The 22,937-nt window shown below is 37.4% G+C and overlaps 1 protein-coding gene across 7 annotated transcripts in view; it reads left to right on the top strand.

Moving 5' to 3' along the window:
* The window catches only part of pde4c (phosphodiesterase 4C), a 113,656-nt gene that overhangs the window by 58,592 nt on the left and 32,127 nt on the right, over positions 1-22,937 (top strand). For 3 of the 7 annotated variants that reach the window (XM_023339463.1, XM_023339461.1, XM_014469443.2), the window contains exon 1: positions 17,269-18,560. The exons of 3 other annotated variants lie outside the window; for them this stretch is intronic. In XM_023339463.1, the coding sequence (XP_023195231.1) occupies positions 18,310-18,560 (251 nt within the window). In that variant the 5' untranslated portion in view covers positions 17,269-18,309. Of the gene's footprint in view, positions 1-4,382; positions 5,304-17,268; positions 18,561-22,937 lie in introns of those variants that run through there. One more of the 7 variants, XM_023339465.1, reaches the window with a different exon arrangement.

Here is a 22,937-nt window from a genome sequence, read left to right as displayed (position 1 = left end):
CAACAGGATAAGACAGAAAATATAGACGCTTCAATTCTGCTATAAAATTAAATAATTGTTTAGACAAAAACATCTGTAACAAATGCGATTTAAAATGTTTCAGCATCATTAAGTTTTTTTTTTTTTAAGCTTTTAACTTGAGCAGCTCTTTATCATACCATTGTTATCTGATTTGCAGTAAAATGTACTAAAAATGCCCTGTCTGGTTTCACATGGATGTGGATGACTGGCTTTAATCCCACAATACATCACAATATATTTATTTTCATGGCTCCTGACTGCATAATTTAAAGTGTGAGAAAGAAATGAGACTTGAGAGGTTGTGAAATTTATTTCCACACTTCTGGATTACTTCTGCTGTTGAGCCGTTTTCAGAAAAAGTTTCATGCAGCTCAACAGGGCATAATGAGTGACTCTCACTGCATCAAATATTTATATGACACTTTATCTCAAGGATCCCAAGATACCCGAAACCAGCAGGACGGCGGCAGAGCTTGCAAATGCATGTCCAACACTAACTTACTGTGGTTTCTTTTTCTGTCAACAAGAAGGCTGGAAACCACCTGAATTTAGGAGTAGGATGGTGACAGTAAGCAAAGACATGAGAATTTCTTCACTACTTCAAGGACCATCGTATCGGCAATATATTTGGGCCCCATGCTGAAAGCATGTAGAATACAGGGAGCCTGAAGGCAACAGGAGTTCTGACCTCATGAAGTGGTTTCCAGACAAACCAGCAGGGCTTGCTCAGTTTTTCATGGAGAATTTAAAACTGGACTCTCCGAACTTGTCTCACTCTAATGGTGCATTCAAATACCAAACGCTTTTTGAGCGTCAGTCCTGTCCGGTTCTCAGTCTGTGTGGAGGCGCTTCGAGGGCGAGATCGAAGCTTCGAGCATTTTGAGCATCCGACGCTGGAGTAGAAAAAACTGAACGTGAAGCGTCAACCAATCAGAGAGACTTCGCTATGTGACGTCAGAGGTTGGTGTCCTGCCAGGAAATGCAGACATCGATTTGGGTTAGCGGGTCGTCAAACTGGGCTTGATTGAGATGAAAGCAGCACAGATAGCGACCATCGTCAGCGCCCAGCTAGCTTGTAACACTCACAAAACCTCTGAATTATCTGGTAAATGCAAACTAGCACCCGACGGCGGCATTCTGTTGATTTCAGTAAATAAAACCTAGACACTCAATATTTAATCTGCCATTGTTCAAAGTAACCAGGGGAGCAAAAAAAGGCAAGAGGCTCCAACGTGCGTTGGTATCAGCTGTCACCGTTGTTTGTTCAGCAGAAACTGAACACAAAATGTTCAGCAAAGACATCATATCCTCCGTTATGATTGCAGAATGTTCACTACATAATGTTTTGATGGCACTCTCTCAATTTCATCTGCCATAGTACAAACAGACAAAACAACAGCTCCTTACAATGCGCATCTAGAGCAATTTTGACATGTCTGAAGCGCGTCTAGAGTAAAATGTCAGGCATCCGACTTCAAAGTGCCAACACGTCAAACTTGAAACATCGGACGCGTTTTTGATCCGCGAAACGCGTTTGGTGTGAATGCACCATAAGGCTTCAACCTCAAGCAAATACGACTGAAGCCTGTTTTTTGTTTTGTTTTTTTTGTCCCACCCCAGAAAAGCTTGATTTGTGGCTGTTGAATCTTACTGTTGATGTTCTTGTTGACTTCCTGTTGTGGGTGGAGATTTACTCAGGTGGATGCAGTTGCTAGAAAGCAGGTCACAGGAGCTGCACTGCACTCAGGCCAAATAACTGAAGGCTTTGTTATTTTTCCTCTGTCACTTACTGGCATTTCCATCCCTTTAAAGATGGCAGCGTCAACAAGACAAACCTGATTTGTGGCATATCTATATGTGGCACTAAATATTGTTGAATGCATCTGTGGTATGAACTCTCATCCTGCATTTTGCCCAACGTTTACGTCATTAACGTAAGACATGCGTCATAATTCTTCCTCAGAAGAAGCCAGAAGCAGTAAAACCGGACAAACAATGGCTGAAGCAAGAAGTAGCCTTCTTTTTTATTAGCTTAGCTTTATCAGCATCTACTGTTACTTCAGCAAACGATGAGCTCCTATGTGATGTCTGCGTTCTTCTGCAAATTCAAATCTCTTTGGGGTTATAAATCCTTCACACAGACGTCTGATTCTGGTCGCATTTATTCAGTAATATGAACAACAACGCAAAACAATCGGATTTCATGAAGAAATTGGAATTGAGCATTAAAAACTTGCTATGTGAATGTAGCCTTGGAGGTTGCTAATTTAACTGTAACAGTGCTAGACGTTTGCTTCGAACACAATTGTTCCTCTATCAGCATTTCTTAATTTTCACCTCAATAAATAATGTGCTACCTTCAGGTGGGAATGCGACGTGCTCCCCATTGAAAGAAACGAGCTAACACCGCGTCCATTTACGGCTGTGCTGGTTGCTGGGAGACTGCAGGAAGTTGTGTGTGTGAATACAGTGTGTTTTTGTTATTTTTACAGATCAATCTCCTACTTTTAAGCACAACCTCAAGTTAAGAACATCAGTTCACAATGATTAAAGCACAAACAACAAGATATTTTGAGTGCATGCTTCTTTTAAATTTGACCTACCAAGAGCGCCACACCCAGTTTGAATCTATTTTAACTAAATCTTATCTCAAATTTCACAAGAGCTATGTCTGTAATTGTGAGGAAATGATTCCACAAAGATTCAAAGACTTTAGGTTTAAATGCATGTTAGTTTTATAACTTCCTCCTAAAGCTCATATAATCTCAAAATTTTAGTTTGATCTATTTTTTGTGTCACGTTTGAGACAAAACAACAATAGATGCTGATAAGTAGTTAGCAACCTCGAAGCTGTGGATTCCTGAAATAAATCTGTCACGTCTCTGTGGGAATCTCCGTCTTTCTTTACAGTCTGTGAAAAACTGAAGGACAGATGGCAGAAAGCAGAAAGAACAGTGAGAATAAGAGCATTGAAAACCCATTAGCAGACAATGAGAAGAAGCAGACAGATGGCAGACGGTCTTATTGAAAGACAGTAATAATACTTTTAGATTAACAAACAGTGGGGTTTTTTTTAGGGTATTGATGGTAAATAATTCCTTAATATTGATGGAAAAGTGCCAGTTCTATTGGCAGATTATTTAAATTATAGCAACATTTTTTCCGTAAGTGAATTTATCTGCCAATAGAAAGTTCTTTTTCATCAATATTAAGGAATTATTTACTTAAAACAAGCTTCTACATATATCTATATCTATATCTATATCTTTTTAAGTTAATTTGTTTTATATTAAGTGTAATACAACTAAACTAAACCAAATTACTTGGTAATATTTTGTGTTTTGTGATGAATGTATTTTAGCACCAACTGTAGATTAATTGTGATTTAGAAGGAAAATCAGTTTTAGCAAGAAACTAACCCTTCAAATAACTCCGAGTACAAAACAACCAACTTTGACTTAAAGTCTGTGAATTTTTGTGGAATAATTTATTCACAGTTACATAGATTTTGTGAAATATGAGATAATATTTAGTTACAATAGGTTCAAGCTGGAAATGGTGCTCTTTGTTATTATCTTACTAGGTCAAATTTAAAACAAGCACACACTTAAAATTCAAAATGTTTTATTGTCTGTGTATAAATCATTGCGAACTGATTCATGAAGTAGTTTGCTTGCACTGCAGTTCATTTAGTGCCACCAGAGTAAATGCACGACCTGCATTATAGATTTTTCTTTGAAACAGTTTTTAAAAACTTCTCATTTTTTCTTTCCACTTATTAGACATAATTCCATTAAAATACATAAAACTGGGGCGTGGCGTAGTGGTTAGCGCGACCCGTATTTGGAGGCCTTGAGTCCTCGACACGGCCGTCGCGGGTTCGACTCCCGGACCCGACGACATTTGCCGCATGTCTTCCCCCCTCACCTTCCCTGTTTCCTGTCAGCCTGCTGTCATATAAGGGACACTAGAGCCCACAAAAGACCCCCTGGAGGGGTAAAAAAAAAAATACATAAAAGTTTCTGGTCGTAACGTCACAAAATGTGAAATAGCTGAGGGGAATTTTGTCAATAAATGTTCTTTCACACAACCCTAATAAAAAAAAGAAATGGTAGTGTGTAATTTAAATAGCTGCATGTTCGTTTTGTTTTTATTTTACTTTGCATGCCTCCCCTCTCTCCATCCCTGCTCGCCTGCCCAGCACCAACTCTAACAATATCCTGTTGGCTTCAGGGCAGCAGAAGGAGGGTATCAGGTCGAGCTGCATGCTGATCCCCACGTGTCGATGAAAGCTGCGGCTCTGCCAGAAAGAAAAACATTTGCCAGCCGTGCAGTTGGTGCAGTCAGATCTGTTTTTCACAAACAAAGTGCTTCCTCTGTAACGACCTGCGTTGTCAGTCACACTTGGCTTGGAGAGAACCAGCACTTCACCGCTGAAGGGTTTGTTTTGGAAACCTGAAACTGAAGCTGAGAGGCAGCCTGGACCTTAAACATGCTTGTGGATATTCTGCATAAATCAGAAGTCTTGACGGGGTGGGCCGTCCTCCGCTCCTCAGCCACCTCAGGGCACTCTGCAAGCGCTCGCCCTGTCAGAGGAAGAGGTTAACCCTTAGTAACTCTACCCTGCATTGTCACTGATATCAGCAGCAGATCCACGCTTCCCCTTTCTGTGAACACAGTGAGTGAGAGAATGGCAGAGTTAGAGCAATCAAGCTACTTTTTAACATTCCTTTAAACTCTCAGGGATTTTTTTTTCTTTCCTGGACTGTTTGGATCTGTAAAGACCTCTGGCATAAACTTTGTCACATGTGGGATTATTTTGGTTGTTAAACCACAACTACTGAAGAGGCAAGACTAACTCAACAAATTTCTCAGAGCAGCAAAGTCTGCAGCTGCATTTCTTCGTTTTCCTCCTGGAGAAACCTTGGTGTCCTTGCTGGGGCATGCCTGACGCCGCTTCGGGTGAACTCTGCAGCATTCCTCCTTGCAGGTTTCCCTGCATTCTCAGAAGACAAAAATGATTCCTGTACATTTTCCGTGGGATTCTTTCAGTTTTGTTTTAACCTCTGACCTAAAAGACTTCTTTTTTTATTTTTTTATAACAACGAGCCTTGTGGGATGAATCCAGAAACACCAGTCTGTGCCTTGGTGTCCATACCTTGGATTTAGCGCAGGACAAGTGTCCAATCAGAACTTCTTTTGAAAATGAACAAAGAGGTTCGAGTGGCAAAGTTGGGGCTGCCAAGTAGCTACAGAGCCGGTCGGAGACACTCGTGCTTGGGGTATGTTCCCAAATTATCTTCTGCATCTTTCCAGCTTGCAGTCATAGGAAGGCGTGGGGGGATTTGTGGATTAACTGAATGAAATGTAGAGTTGCACAGAAACTAAGTAAATATATTTAGTTTTTCTAATTTCAAGATTCACTGAACAGTGACAGGGTGCTGTCATAAATTTGAAGATAGAGAAGCTCTTATTCTGCTAGAGACGAGAAATCTGTGTAAATAAAAACACAAAAAGTAAAAAATTAACAAGGATTGATTAGAGATTAACTAATTTCCTGTTTGCAGCTCATCTGTGTTGTTATTTCTGACTAAATTCAAGGTTGTGTAAAGTTTTAAAAGTGTTAATATTTAGTCTGGAGTTGGAGAATAATACCAAATAAAAATCATCTGTAAATATTATGATCTGTTAAAAGTAAGACTAACTTGTAAATATCTTAAACTTTGATTTTATTTTTTGTCCAGACATTTTTAAAAGTTTATTGTGAAAGGTGTAATATTCACCACTTTTATCCCAAAATATTATTTTATTTCAATGAACTATGACTTTCACAGTAACTGTAGAGGAAAAATAATTAGCATTTTATTCTAAAGAATTCATACTTCTTCATTGTTTAGCATTTTATTGAATTTTATTTGGTTTTTATGTGATTGTTGAAGCAGATTTGAAGTGACAAATGATTTCCAACTTTTATACAGACAAAAAGCTGAAAATGAATTTAACGAGTCATCTTCTTTAGTAGTTACAGGTTTTATGAACTGGGTTTCTACCAGATTTTTTAAACTTAATCTTTGCTCACACTCCAAAAACGTAAAATCTTAAGTGTTTAATGGTCAAGTTTATTGTTTAAATGTCTTCTTAGTACACTTTAAATAAGGCAAAACTAACTTACATAACTTTTCTGCAAGATAAAACAGCTTGTTTTAAGTAAATAATCCTTATTATTATTTAAATAAAGTATTAGTTTCACTGGTAGGTTATTTCACTTAAAACAAGTTATATGTTAAATCATTTGCTAGTGAAATTAATACTTTTAAAATCAATATTAAGGAATTATTTACTTAAAACAAGCCCTATTTCTTGCTGAAAAGTTATTTTCAAGTTATTTTTGTTTTATTTCAGGTGTACTAAGATAACTAGATTAAAAATACTTGATAACATTTTGTTTTTTTACAGTGTATTTCGCTCTAAAATAACTGTGAACATCCATTTTTAAGTCTTGCTACATACTCTCAACTGGCTTTAGGTCTGAACTTTGACTAGGCCACTTTAAATTGTGAATTCTCTTTGACTTAAATCATCCATTGTATTTCCCGCTGGATGTTTAGAGTTGCTGAAACGTGAAGCTCCGCCAACAAGTCCGAACACGTTTTCTCCCAGGATTGCCCTTCATTTAGCTCCATCCATCCAACCAATAACTCCAACCAGTTTTCATTCGCCTATTGGAGAAATTAATTCCCACAGCATCTTGCTGCCAGTCACGGAGATCGTTTGTTCAGCGTATTTGTGTTTCTCCATAAATAACATATCTGCTGCGTCACTTTATTGGCTTTTTACAAACTTTATCTGGGATTTGTTGCTTTCTTCTTGCTACTCATTCGTAAAGGTCAGATTTTGTTTTGGAGACTTTGGGTCATTACAGCTCCTCCAGAGTCACCATATGCCTTTTGGCTCTTCCACTAATTAATGCTCTCTCTTTTTCTCTGAATTTGTCTCGCTGACTTGTTTTCTGTGTTCTTCATGATTGTTTTTATTCACTAATGTTCTCTAACAAACCTCTGAGGTTTTTACACCGAGAAACGAACTTAATGCATGCATACGTGCATGCCACACTCTTCAGATCTTATCTTGTAGATAAAATTATAAACCACTATTTTTGCTTTCACTGTTTTGTCTGGGTCTTGGTCACATAAAATCCCAATTAGATGTGCTGTGGTTTGTGCTTCAGTTCAGACTTCTGAACATTTGAAAAAGCAGTTCTTTAAATGCTGCAGTTGTTGCGCCGCATTAGCAGCATTGTTTTTTATTTGCTGTCATGTTGCCGAACACTTTAGGAGAGGAAGCTAGTTTTCTTTGTGGCTACATTCTGTTTATAGACTTCCTGTTTTTTTTCTCTATATTTTTCTGCCACGTTCTTTCAGCTCTTGAAGTAAATCTATCAGCCTTGAAGTAAAGGCTGATAGATTTGCATAGCTGATGCTTCAGTTTGTGAGGAACTTGTGTTTCTGATGTTTCTGAGCAGAAGGAGGGAGTCCTGGATGGGCTTCCAGCCTGCTGCAGCTGACATCACAGTACAGCGCTGACTCACTCTGCTCCGATGATAACCCCACGCCGGCTGCCTTCTGCATGTCTGTGCTTGTCTGATGTTGCGATTGTAACTTGTTTTGTTTGATTTCTGCACATTTTGCTGCTGCATATGTTGTGGTGATCCTGTCTGTACTGGTGTCAAACCTGAAGCTGGTTTGAGTTCACAGGGTGAACCACCCAGTTCTTTACACCGCCGCTGGGTCATTTGGTGACTCAGCTTCAAGCTGTACTATAACTTGCAGTGACCACAGACACACACCACACCTCCATGTCAAAGAAAACTTTACGTGTACTGTGCTGATATTGTGCAAACACTTTAAACCACCTTTTATTTCTTTATCCTTTACTTCAAATGATTTATGCACTCGCTTGCCATCTTTGAAAGTTCCTGTTTTTTTTACTTTTAACTAATTTTCTCACATCAGCAGCACATTGTACATTGTGTGCTTAAACCTGAAGGAAGTAGAGATGTGGAGGATAAAAGAAGTGTTAACCTATAAATAATCTAGCCATAGCAGAGGAACAGTGTCGTACAGATTAAAAAATAGAAATAAAATTTTTAAGATCTCAAGCAGGACCAGAGAGATGCGTCATTCAGTTTCCATTTGCATGTTTTCAGCTAATAGGAATCATTATAACCCTGTTGCAAATATATACTCTCTCTGTCAAGATTAGTTATTATTAGCATGTTAACATTAGAAACTTGTTTTTTTCTGCCAGGGCTGCTGGTAAAAAAACATGCCCAAAAAAAATCCAGTTTAAAACTAAATGATGGACATTCAGGTTATTACTGGTAGTTTGAAAACACAACTCTGGTTCTTGGATTTTTTTTAGCCTTTTGATACCCAAATTATTTCAATTTAGGACAAACAAGAAATAAATGGAGGCAGAAGATGCAATTTTTTTTGTGGAGTTTATGTTTTATTTAACTGACTGGAACTAATTGGCTTCATATATGATGACGTCTTTGCATGGTTTGCATACTAATAATAATTAATGACATTAAGATGAATATTATTATATAAAGGATGCAGAATGGAGGCACAAAACACAATGACTTGCATCGACTTAAAAGTCACTTTTCAGCAAGTTGTAGTAGCTTTTATTTCTTAATATTAATTTTAGAAACGTTGGTTATTTCACTTATTACATGTGAAACATGTCTTGTTTTAAGCGAAATAATTTGCCGGTGAAACTAGCAAGTTTTAAAATTGATATTAAAGATTTGCTGACATGAAACAAACTCGTATATCTTGCTGAAAAGTTACTTGTAAGTCAGTTTTGTCTTATTTCAAGAGTATTGAGATATTTGCACTGGAAACTGAGCGGAAATACTTGGTGAGATTTTACGTTTTTGAGTGTATTACAAAGTTCAGTGGTTATTTATTACCTCTGAAGTCTTTATATTGAAATTGAAGTTACAAAAACGTCATAGAAAACTACAGAAAGCTGTAGGAATTTGTGTTAATACATTTTTTTTTTGCTCTAGATTGTCGTATAGGGAGGATAATATCATTGGAAAACTGCTGGATGTGATCTTCATATAGCATTTCTGATTACGTTTACACTCCAAAACATTTGAGCTGCATTTAGTTGTGTCTACTAGGTCAAATAAATTTAGCGAGTTATTATGTGTTATTAAGAAAGAATTTTATTTTAATGTCCTGTTCACACTAAATGTTTCTGAGCTGAATTCATTGTGATGTTTAATAAAATTCATAATCTGATCAGAAATTGTAGTTCATGCATTTTGAAACAAGAATTTAAATTATTCTAAAGTAAAATAATTATCTAAACCTGATATTGTGAGTGAAGATGATAGAGAAATGTGGCTCTATAACTAGGTGAGGCCAGTTTTTTTTCTAGCATATTGTGAAATAATTACTTGATTTAAATTTCTGTATTAAGTTAAAACTCACAATTCAAGATTAATTAACTTAAAAAACAATATTTAGACAACTTCTCTCTTGTTGTTAAATTAACTGCATGAACTTTAATTTCTGGATTCAAACCAAAACATTTTTCTTGTTGATTTAAATTGCATTTTCTAGGCAGCAGGTGGACTTTCATTTTCAATTTAAACCACCTTCAGATGTTTCACAGTGTAGAACCTGGTCAGTCCGGCTCAGCACCCAGTTCAGGACTTACACCAGGCCCAGTGCACCCAGTACCAGTCCGTACCAGGACAGTGTGGGGGTGGGGAGAGGTGAGCGGCAGTCGGGCAGCGTCAACACAACAGACCCCCAAAATAAAACGGGCTGAGCCTGGAATAGTTCCCCAGCGCCGCCAGCCTGGCTGAACGCGACACGTGAATGTGACACATGCTCCCCGGTCATTGTGTGTGTACAAACACACACGCTCAGCAGCACACTCCCAGCAACCTGCCTTCGTCACCCGTCCCAAAATCCATATTGATTGTTCCACCAGAGAGTCGCTGTAGGTGCTTTTTGATCCCTCTGTGTGTTTTATGCACCTAAAAAAAACATTTCATAGAATTACCTTCTAGAAGCTACTGAGAGGAGGACAAAGAAAACAGTCAATCTGAGAAGTTTTATTCTTGCCTCAAAAGTCAGGAGAATAACAGCTTTCATGAACCAGTTTCTGTTGCAGGCTGTCATAATGGATAATGTGACTTTCTGTGGACTTTTTAGGCAAAGTGCGACCTCTAGTGGACATTCAAACTCAAACATACATTTGTTCAAAACAAAAATCCTGTGATTGCATTTATTTTACTTAATAAATCAGGATTGATGTTGCTGCTAATGAATTTTGACAGAAAATCTATTGTGTAATTAAATGAGGCCAGCAGAAACTTTTTTTTTTTCTGAAACACTTTCTAATCGTCTCGCAGTTGCTTGTTTTGTGGGAGTGAATGAATTGAATCCTGCAGGAGAAAGTCAGTGTGGAGCTAATTTAACTTGCCCAGCTATTCTGTGATAAAAAAGTAGTTTTAATTTCTTTTGTTTTGTTTAATTGCTCTTTCAACTTGAGGTGGAACAACAGTTTATCTGGACGCCTGATCAAAATGATCCAATTGAAGGAATAAATTTAATTCTTCTCCACATTAAAAAAATCATTATACCTCGTTTCTCTCTGTCTAACAATTAATCTGAATAAACTTTTAATGTTTTAGGTTAGTTAGGATTACCAAAATACTTTCTAATAATTAAAGAAAATAAATTGTTATTATTACTTCTTTAAATTCAAACCTTTAGACACAGTAAGATTACTTTGTCTTTAATCAGTCAGTGATGTTGTACATTTTTAATCTCTTAATAAATTAATTTTGAATATCTGAATGTGTTTTTGATCAAAATCTTAAGCAGTATTTTAACAAGTCTGCTTTAGAAGTAATTCCTGTTTGCCTGAAGCTGTTCATCTGTCAATTATATCTCAATATAAACACGGGAATGTTTTCTGGACATGTTTGGTGTGAAATGTGTCTATCCTACCTAGGGAAAAACAAGCAAACAAAAGAGACAAAAAGATGTTTTGAAAATGCTGCTAGAGGAGCTGGTAACAGAACGCTGTGAGAAACAGTGAAATGAGACGTTTATGAACATCGACTGGTGAAGGAGACTTTTTGTTCTGGCCTTGCAGGAAACCGTTGCTTCTGCTTGACTGAGAACAAATTATTTTTTATTATTTTCTACAACCGTGTGGTCAACTAATGCTGTATTTTCCAAATTTGTTAAAAAACAAACTTCTAGAAAAAAAACTAAGCGCCCACTGCACTGAACCCCATTGAAAACCTCATTGTTATTCCACCAAATATTGATTTCTGGACTCGTCCTGAGTTAAAACATTAGCAATGCTGTTTGTTTCTAAATGGATATAAACGTGTTTTCTTTGCATTATTTCTCATTTTCTGCAAATAAAAATGTTTTGCTTGTAATTTCGGAGGCATGTTGTCAGTAGTTCATTGAATAAAAGAACAAACATATAAAATCAGAGAAACTGATCATTTTAAGTGGTCTATTAATTTTTCCCAGAGCTGTATATGGAAAAAAAAAATTGTAACAAAGCATAGAATTAGACTGAATAGATCTGGCGTTGTAGATTGGACACATTGTCACCAATAATCGATCTGAAATGTTTTTCACACACCTCTTCTCCTTCTGTAATTATTTATTACATTTCTCTCCAATTCTCTACCTACAAACTTCTTCCCAATCATGAAACCACCGACCAATTTCTGACTATGTTCTTCAAAGCATATCAGTGTAAACTAGGCACAGAACACGCCTCACCCTCACACACACACACACACACCCCCACACACGCACACACACACACCCAGTGTCAGTCACGCTCACAGGGACAGATGCGTGCACATTCATGACACTCCTCCCTCACAGCTTGTTCTCATTAGCAGAAGTAATGCTGTCATTGGAGCCAGAAGCCAGCTGGGCTGGAGAAGTCATTTGGCTGCTGGGATTTGGTTACACTGTGGCCCAACAAACACTTCATTCCCAGTAAATCCCTGACCCCTGCATCTGCTTCTGAGCCCGATACGTTTCCCAAACATGTTGCACAAGAAGCCTGGTGGAGGAAAATGGGTTTCACTTTAATGTAACTTTAGATTTATAATTGTGATACTTTAGTTTTCAGCCATGATGTTGCTTGTTTGTGTTAAAAATAGGCAGAGCGGTCTAGGTTTTTACATCGCTGTGCTTTGTTCATTTAAGTCCAAAACTATTCACAAAGTTGCAGATTGAACTTTATCCATTGTCTATGCCTGGAAACAGATTTAAAGCATTTTTTATTAAATTACCAACATACAGCGCAGGAAAAAACTAAGAGCCCATTGCACTGAACCCCATTGAAAACCTCCTGGTTATTCCACCAAATATTGATTTCTGAACTCTTCTGGATGTGACAGAATGGACATTAGAAATAATTACATCCCCTCTCATTTCTTAGTTACATTGAAGACTTCTGTTTGACTATAGGAATTATTTTTTAAGCTGCACTTCTCCTATTCGGACTGAGGGAGGCATGAAGCTGTAGTTACAGCAGTTCGCCACTAGTGGGCGCATAGGACACAGTGAGCACTCCTGCACAGTAACAGCTGATCAGCGGAGGCGCTAATTATCCCTCTGTCTGTGTTGTTAACAGGTAAATATAAGTTAACTCTGCTATTTACATTATCTAACTTGCATTGGAGAATTGAGCTAAGGTGAAATAGCCTGATATTTGAGCAAAAGATACAAATGATTAATTATTTGATCAAGATTGGAAATATTTAGCAAGCCAACGGAAACAGTGCAGGCGCTTGGTGTTGCACTGTTGTTGTCTGTGTTCTTAACAGTTGTTAACAATAAAAAAAGTCCCTGTGAAATCACACTGATTATTTATTAAGTGTGCAACATTGAGTTAAAACATTAGTATTGTTGGTTCTAAATGAATATGAACTTGTTTTCTTTGCATTATTTGAGGTCTGAAAGCACTGCATGTTTTTCATTACTCTGACCATTTCTCATTTTCAGCAAATAAATACTAAATGTTTGCTTGAAATTTCAGAGACATGTTTCCAGTAGTTCATAGAATAAAAGAATAATGTTCATTTTACTCAAACATTTACCTATAAAAAGTAAAATAAGAGAAACTGATCATTTTAAGTTGTCTTGATTTTTTCCAGTGCTATATTTCCTCTGACTAGATGTAATATTAGTGTTTTTAAGTGACCTGAATTTGCTAGAAAATCTGAGGATGGAGCTAAAGATTAAGGTTATGGCACAGAGACTTTCCACTGTCCAAGACTTGGAGCTCATCATCAGCAATAAATCGTCATGAGTGGAAACATGCAATAACCTAAATGGGAGCTATTTGATTTGATTGATTGATTTCAAACAATTTTCTCATATTTTCACTTGTAACTAGGACTTTTCAACTGATATCAAGGAATTATTGACTTAAAATGAGCTCGCATTTCTTACTGAAAAGTTACTTGTAGACTAATTTTGTCTTATTTCAAGTGTACCGAGATATTTGCACCAGAAACTAAACCAGAAATACTTGGCTAGGTTTTGCATAGTAAGAGGGATAATATGTTGTATTTTTTTTTAGCTTCAGCATTTAAACAGACAAGTTGATTTCTAAAGAACTGCAGGTATAAGATTGAAATACAGTATATGATGAACTTGATGTTTGATGAATCTTTCAGATTCAGTGTCAGGTTTTTGCTGGTTTTTTCCTTTAAAAAAGACTTTTCAGTAACGTTCTGCTGCCATTGATAGGCTTTAAAGTCTGATGTGTATTCACATGTACTTTATTTGCACATTGAGTGAGAAATAACAAGCCAAAGAAAACTTTAGAAATCCTTCATTAAGCTTAATAATGACGACCACTTAAAACGTTACCACAAGGCTTTCATTTTATTTGGACGCTGATGCCTGACAGTTTGTCGAGAAGCAAATGTCCACCTGGTCTTAATGATTTAAAACAAACCTGTGCTGTTTTAGCTCTATGTTCTGTTTACCTTTAATAAAAGGTGTGAGGTTTTAGTGCTTTTCCTGCCAGGAGGCTGATAAACAGGACGGGATGTTCTGCAGTATTGTGTTACTCATGCTCCTGAGGAAACATTATGACCGGGAGTCTTTCATCAAGCCATGCAAATTCAACAGGGCCAACTCTTTAGATGAGAAAACAAATCTGGATCACAACTCTGCTTCAATCTGTAGCAGCTGGAGGGGAATTGGATGTTTTTGATGTGTTTTTGCTCATGGGTGCTTGATTGATCTCTTGCCTTCCCATGTCAGTTTTGTTTTTATTATTTTAAAACGTCAATAAAATTCATTTTCAGTTTCCATGTTGGATTTTAGCTCATGGTTCTTCTTAATGATCATACTCATGATTTGCTTCACCAACACAGAAGAAAATCGTATTAGTTTCTAGTGCAAATGTCTTAGTACAATTGAAATAAGAGAAAACAAACTTAAAAGTGACTTTTCAGCAATATATAAGACTTTGTTTATGTCAATATTTCCTTAGAGTAGATTTAGAAAGTATTAGTTTCACTGGCAGATTATTTCACATATAAAAATAAATTTTTCCCATGTTATAAGTAAAAAAATCTGCCAGTGGAACTAGTTCTTTTTTATCAGGATTTAAGAACTATGGATTTAAAACAAGCTCCTACATCTTAGTTAAAAGTTACTTGTAAATTAATTTTGCACCAGAAAAAGACAAAAATACTTGGTACGATTGTGTGTTTTTGCAGTGAACCTGTTTATGGTTACTAATTGCACAACACATTGCTTCTAATTTTTCAGAAATGAGGAAATTATATCATTATGCTGTATAGACATGCACATGCGGTGAACTGGAGGTCAGTGGTCTGGTCTGGTAATAATTTAATATGCTGGAATGACAGAAAATTATTATTTTTTCTCTTCTGAACCATGCTGGCAGAAGGACTAGATTTTTTCCCCCTTGTTTTTAAACAATGGAGCCATTAGTGTATCAGCAGGCCAAGTGATGTAACCCTGTTCACAGAGGCATCTGTGACTTTTAATTTAATTGGGACAAAAATAATATAAGATTCATGAAGTTAGTTAGATATAATCAGAATGTTATGCAATATTGTTAGAGAAATTTAAGAAGAAAATGGCAGCCTTGGTAGTATTATCTGTAGTATATTTTTCAAAATTTTGGAGGTAAATGTTGAAAATTCTCGAATGTCGTGTATATTTTAATGTTAATGTGTTATATTTTGGAAACAGTGTCACAGGTTTTTCCATTTACAGTAGATACTCACCTGTTTATGATTCAGCGTTTACAGATTTCACCGTTTAATGTCACTGGAATTTATTCTCAGAAAATTTCTTGTTTGCTGATTCTTTTGTAGAACCTTTCTGAAATATTCAAAGAAAATGCAGCGTGGGAAGCTGAAACATCGAGGTGCAACAGTAGTCGACACTCTGCTGCATTTGAGTTTGCATTGATTCTGATAATTGTTTGGTCGGTTTGGTGCTATTTACAGATTTACTGGCATTACATTTGATTCTCAAATATTCTGATAATCAGAGGAGTTCATGGTTGACTCTGCGAGGTGCCCAGGCCTGCAAAACTGTCATGATTTGCGGGTTGAGGTGGTGAGGATAAATGCCGAGGACCCTGGGTGAGAAGGAAAAAGATCAGTTTAATGAAAATGTCAGCGCACAAAAATCCTGGCAGCACAGGTGGGCAGCAGTAGAGGCCCTAACTCTGGTAGCAACTGGGAAACTCGTACCTGAAAAGACAGTAGTGGCAACAAACTGTTGACAAGGACTCGACCAGGAAACACAGACACAACTAGGATCTGACCAGGAGCAGGGAACACAGGTGGGATTAAACACACAAGGAAGGTAATCAGGGGAAACGAGGGACAGCTGGGGACAATCAAGGGGCAGACAGGGCAACATGGAGAACTAACTGAGCAGAGAGACCTAAATTAATATACAGAAAAACCAAATCCTCACAAAACAGGCCCATCTCGTCAACCCTCCACCACCACTGGTATGAGGCTTTTGTGATGACATGCTGTGCTTCGTTTTCTCAATGATCAATTCTTGGAAACATTGACTACTATCCTGCATGTTTTCCATGGACCTTAGATGGTCTTTAAAACCCCCACTTTGGTGCAAACTCAACAAAAAATGTGCAGTGTTTCTAAATATTCATGTTGGTGTGGAGAGGTCTTCGAAGTGAAATCCCTGCCTCTGCTCCGCTGTCAGCGCCACATCAGCCCATCTGGTTAGACTCTACAATTATTTATTTAAATAGTCTGTCATTGCCGTCCACCTCCACTCCCGCTTGTGACTGCCAACACGTCCATCTCTTGCTGTCTCAGAAGACAAATATTTGCCTGCAGTGTTGACAGTGGGGGGGGACTTGCCACTTTGTGACATCAGTGGGTTCCAGTAAGTCCAATCGGTCTCTGCGGTGAAAGTGATCCCACTGCTGCCATTACTGAGCACTGAAACTTGTGTCGTCTCGCCTTCCAGGTGAACTTTAGCTATCTTTAAAGTTAACTAAATAGGGGTTGTGTTAAAATTTGAAGTGTAAACCTTTGGTTTTCTTTACTAGACTTATTAAATGTTACAAAACTTGAGACAACTAGCTTCTTCATGAGATAGTTTAATTAATGTAGCAAAATAAATTAGTATAAAAAACTTAAACTGGCTGTGTAATGTGATGTAGTTACTTCTCTCCCAAAGTCCGTCTCTGATTGGTTGACTTAGCTGGTTCACATGGCAGGACTTTAAAGTTGTCAGTTGAATTTTAAAGGGGACTTATTATACAAGATGCACATTTCGCATGTTTTTGTACTTCCATTTGGGTTTCTATTGGGTCTACAAACAGAACAACCCACCCAGTTGTTTTTTGGCAATAGGTTAAAGTTTTCTGGTGTCTCTAAAATTACCTGTAATGTCACAAATCAGCAGGCATTGCCAGTTACCTAGCAACCTCAGAAAACTCCAGTCCATTACCTAGCAACCCAAGTTGAGCTCCAGCACATTTGGTCAGCTGGTTTTTTATGCGCTGTACATTGGCTGCTGGAAAAGACACGTGTTCAGTCGTTGACTTACCATTCAGAAACCACCTGCTGCATTCTTGTTGGTTGTGCAGGAGGCGCCACTTCTGCTTTTCAAAGATGTAAGGTTGTATAATTGTGCATCTGTTTGCAGTCATTTTCACGTGTGAGTTTAAACGTTGAGTTGGCAGGCACGGCCAGCAGCAGCTGATTTGGATTTAAAGTGACAAGACGCCCTAAAACAGCTCATTCCAAAAAGATCTCAAATCAGACAGAATTGAGCAGACTGACATATCATTATCTAAGAATGTATCAAAAAATGTAATTAACATATTTTGTATCACCCATAGACTGATCTTGTTCAAGGAGGCAAAATAGGTAGCATAGGTAGCATTATTGTTAGAACCAACCCGATAGTTGGAGCGTCCTTAAGGCTGTTGGAAGGGAAAATCGGATCAAAAACTTGACATAAATACCTTTCCATGTGAAAAAAACAAAAAAAAACAGAGAAAAACAGAACCAACCAGAATCTTGCCCAACTGAGCTGGAACCAAGCTTAGTCAGTATTCCAGATTTGAGTTGTGATAAATGTTTTTGTGGCAGAAGACTTCAAAAGTACAAAAGACAAAGAAGCAAACATCTTTCTGGTACTGCAGCTTTCTAATTCAAGTCTTCCTCTTGCAGTAACAACTTCCACACCGAAGAGGGATCAAAAAAAGATCTGATTTTCCAATTTCTGAGAGGTCTGTGTTTTTGTTGAGCCCCAGACAAAACCGTCTGCGTGTAGCAGAGTTCAAACATCACAAAGTTTGATGTTCTGCACACATATGGTGCAGCAAATCCAGCTGAAGGCTGCTCTCGTCTCTCACCCTCGCCACACATACTGTACATGCATGTGTTTGTTTTTTTAAGCCTGGAAGGAGGAGGCACCCAGAAAGAGCCACAGCGAGTGAGCCGTGAAGGGAGGGATTAGAAGGAGAGTTCAGCTCTGAACTTGTCCATGTGGATTCGAAGCCGGTCGCTTCTGTTTCTCCACATAAAGCAGCAGCATGCCGTGCAGGAAATAACTCTTTGAATCCCACCCTGCTTTCATTCCCTGTCGCTCCCTTCCCTCGGACTGGAGTCATGCCCCCGAATCGCGCCGTGGAGGGCTTCCCTCCGTCTGCCCGCGTCTCACTGGAGACATGTTGCAGAGGAGAGCAGAGAGACGTCAGGAGCCGAGGAGCAGAGGAACGCTCGCTGGAGGAAGAGGACAATTAGTGGAAACCGAAGCAGAGGGGGAACTCACAGGAATTGCAGAGATGAGTTTACCGACTAACTGTATGTACCTGGCGCCCTCGGTCCAGGATCGCTGCTTCAAAGTGCGGAGCGGGAACATCTGCGGGTCACCGTGCGCCGTCAACCGGCCCATAGACATCGTCCAGAAGCGTAGGCGGTAAGACCGATCTGACATCAGTCCAGATGTAGTTGTTACGCAACTTCAAAATGTTGTGACACAATGGAAAACAAAGTTCCACAAATTATATTAATTTATATAAGGAGGAAAATGTGAGTGTTTGGCGTAAAAACGTGTACTGCGGTTTATTTTAGGTCATCCACTCAGGGACGATTTCTACATGCAGTCATATTCAATGAATTAGAATATTATATAAGTTCTAAGTTGATTTATTTCAGTAAATTCTCAACGTGAAAAAACATTTTATAGATTAATTACACACAGTCTAATGTTTTTAAGGCTTTATGTCACTTTATTATGAGGCTTTTCTGATCAGAACATTTTAAAATATACTTTTAATTTGACAAATCTTCCAATTTATTGAAATTTACTGTGATGTTGTGTTGTGAAAATTAAGTTTTTGTATACTGCAACTTACTTAGATTTTGTTCTAGCAATTTAAAGCACATTCTCAAATAGTAAAAGCATGAATCCCAATCCAACTAAAACGTAACCAGAATCAAACTCTCACGGCGACTCTCGCTTCAGGAATGACTGCTGTTATTTTTTTTTGACACCTATCTGAATTATTTCTGTTCAACACCGACGTTACTTTGGTACGAGCCGTAGATATTCCCATCATCCGTGGCGATGTTTTACCCTCACAAGTCTTTGAATCTGTCGGGTCTAAACTGAGGTCAGACTGCTTTAATTTGATTTCCTAAAAATCCGGATGGAGCATCGACTCACGGCTCCTGTTACCTTTTCATGCGCTTAATCACAGCCTCGCAGAAACTTTCAGGGTTTTGACCCACATAGCCCATCACAAGTTTAAATGCTTTTATCACAGATGTGAATATCATTACTTTGGGGTTTTTAATCATTTTTTTAATAGCTTTTTTTTCTGGCCACAATAGTGTGTTTTTAATCAGTTGCTTATTTTTATTGACTTAAAAACAAGCTCCAATATTTTGTTGAAAAAGGTTGTTGTAAGTTGTTGTATTTCAAATGAACTAAGACCATAAGCAAGGTCAAAATCTTCCCTGATTTAATCATAATGGTGGTGGCAGCATTATGCTTTTCAGCTGCACTTCTTCCAGTGGATAAAGTAATGAAAAAGGAGGTTTTTGGGTCAGTGATCTCAAACATGACACATTCGGATAAAGCAGGCCGACGTTAAGCTTCTGAATCTCTTACAGGATTATAATTTGTGGACTACAGTTAAAAAACTGGGCTGTGCCGGAAAACCAATGGAGTCAAATGAACTGTAGAGAATCAGAATCAACTTTATTGGCCAAGAAATTTGACATCAGCTTCAAGCACTTTCAGTCCAAACGTTTATGTTCAACTGTTTTTTTTTAGATAAAGAAAACAAAAGAAAGAAGAGCGCAGTAAAGTAGCTGACAAGTCAGGCCATCAAAGAGACTGTCTCCGTAGCGACTGGTTTTTGCTAAAAACGCTTTGTAGCACTTAAATGTTTGTGACCAGCATGTGTGAGATCTGCAGAGACATTAAACTGACTGACTTTAAAGCTCTACAGATCCTGGAAAGAGGAAAGGTAAACCCTGATGATGCTCTCTCCAGATCTAATCGATCATTGCAGTATGTTCCTGTCCTGTTTTGTGGATGAGTGATGGATAAAGTCAGAACAGACTGAAGACGACCAGCAGCTCCTGTGGATGGCTTTACTTCTTGAGTTTCCGCAGGAAGAACAAAGTTTCTGTGTGAGTCTCACACAGGGTCAGTGATTTCTCTAACAGGGAGTGAGAAAGTTCAGGCCAGTTGAATCACGTCGTTTTGGCTTGTTCCAGTAGTGAAGCGGTGAATCATTTGGACTGATGTGACTCCATCTTGCAGCTTGCACGATGGATTACTGACATACATAAAGCTTCTGATTATTAGAAAAGTAGTCACCAAACGTTTCAGCTTCCAATAAATAAAACCACAGCCTAATAGGGTCATTTAACAAGGCTATTATCACATGCTCCCTCAGGATGATGTCATTCTTGCTGTTTTCAACTCTTATTTTACTCATTTCATTAAAACATATCAGTATTTACTCTTTATCGTAAAATTAAAACAAGTTTTAAAACTTTTCAACATTTCATGTGTAAAAGGAAGGAGAAGGAAGAAATAAAACTTTCATATTACAGTATAACAGAATTAATATAAATATCCAATTAGCTAACTAGCTATCTAAAACATTAGTTAATAAATTCAATGCATCTAAATAGTTTTAGAACTTTTTTAACTCCTGATCCAAATTATTCTGTATTTTAGTCCATTAATATAAACCTTAAAGGGTTTAGATCCGAACATGGAACCTTGTGGGACTCCACATTTAATGAAGTATCTGTTTGATCTCTGATGCTTCATCTGTGAACTTCATAAACTGTTTCCTGCTTGTCAACTAATTGCTCAGCCTTTTATGAACATTATTTCTGCAATGCTGCAATTTTGAAAGTAAAAATGTAGGATCTGTAGTAGAGTAGGACTTTTTAAAACATAAATCTATTTTGTACGCATGATGTCAAAACTGTGCAATTACAAATCCATCTGATCCTTTTTTCCTGTTTTTTCCCACAGTGGCGTCTTCAACGCAGCTTTGGGAAACAGTGTAGTGTTTTTATTGATCTGCATTGCATCTTAAATCACATTCAAATGCCTCTTTAATTTTGCTGAGAGGAACGAGAGTCAGTCAATAAGTTAAAAAGGTGATGATTTCCAAAGAGTTTCGCAAACTCTCCCAAATACATCAGAACTGAGTAATCCCTTATTTTTGCCATTTAATTTAAACATCATGTTGTTTATAAAAACTCAGACAAAGCTGTAAAAACTACTGCCTCCTCAAAAAGGTATTTATTACAATCCCAAAAAAGAAACTAGAATCAAAGGTCATATTTTAGAGCTCCAAATTAAAACTGTAAATCAGTAACTAAAAGATTAAATTCCTGAAGGTTTTTACTGTATATTAGAAGCACATGGTGGGCAAACTGAAACTAAAGTTGTTGTCAGTGATTGTGGGATGACGACACGTTACTGGGACCAGATGTTTGTCTGCCTCCTTACGAGTCACAGAAGGAAACACTGACTGTGCGGCTGACCTTCCAGAAAGTAATGACGCCATCAGCGGGGAGGTGGGGAGAGGATCAAAGTAACTTTATAATGTCAACCCTGTAATAAAAGGGAAAAAAATCAAGGGCACGCTGCAAACGAATGCTGAGCTGAACATATTTATAGGTACGATGGATTTACCACACGTATCTAATGATGAAGTCGAAGCAGAAAGAGCAGGAGAGTCTGTTTGAAGTGATTCATGCAATCTTTTCCTACATTTTCAGAAAAGGGGAACACGTCATTTTCTTTCTTATTTAGTTAAAGGAGGTGTTGACTGTGTGGAAAAGGATAATTAAAGGCTAATTATTCGCCTACGTGACTTTTAAATTCTCCTTTTTCAAACTGGAGCTGATGTTTTTGATGGTCGTTGCGGGAAGAACAGACGTTTGTACCTGAACGAAAAAGGAAATCTAAGAGTTCAGCTGATGTGTTTGAAGGCAAAGATGCCATCGATGTTAAAGAGGATAATTCATAAGTTAGTGAGATTTGTCATCAAAAACGTAAATGTTTACATTGCTTCTTTTTTTCCAGAAATTTCATTGTTGCTCTGAGATTGAGCTTTTCTTCCCTGTCTTTTGTTCTAAACCTAAAGTCACTTTGTTCTTTCAGAAAATTCACAAATATGACGATTTTTAAAGATTTTTTCCGATCATTATAGCGAAAGTCAACAGTGTAGGTTGTCTGTAATGATCGGGCCGCTTTTAAAACACTTTAAACTTTATAATAAAGAGCTTCTATGAAATTAAACAATTCATTTGAAGGAAACGTTTCCTTTTTAATCTAATCATGACATTAATTATCAAAGAAATACAGGCTGACACATTAAACAAAATCTGAATCACTGACTTCCCATTAAAACTCCAACAACTGAGCAAGTTGCATGACTTCAGGATCTCCTTATTTTTTTATATTAACAAAAGAAAATTGAAAAATAAATTTTTTTCAAAATGTCATCAACTATTTTGCTATATGTGAAGCATATTTAGGGGATTTCTTTTTCAAAAGCTGCTTTAATTTCATTGCTGACCTTACGGAGGCTCAGTCCTGCCAAAATTGGTGATAAAAACATAAATTGTTTGATAAAGTAATAAATGGGCCAAATAATGCATCCAATAAAATAATTTTCCCAACTTATTTGATTATACAGTGACAATAATCATTTGTTAATCATTTTCAACTCCATTAATTTAACACAATTTTATTTCTTTTGTTAGTTTCATTTTTATTTTTCAAATTCTGCAGTTACCTATTACAATTATT

The sequence above is a fragment of the Xiphophorus maculatus genome, chromosome 9 (genome assembly GCF_002775205.1).
Source record: "Xiphophorus maculatus strain JP 163 A chromosome 9, X_maculatus-5.0-male, whole genome shotgun sequence".
Classification (NCBI taxonomy): Eukaryota; Metazoa; Chordata; class Actinopteri; order Cyprinodontiformes; family Poeciliidae; genus Xiphophorus; species Xiphophorus maculatus.
This window is presented reverse-complemented; position numbering and strand designations above follow the sequence as displayed.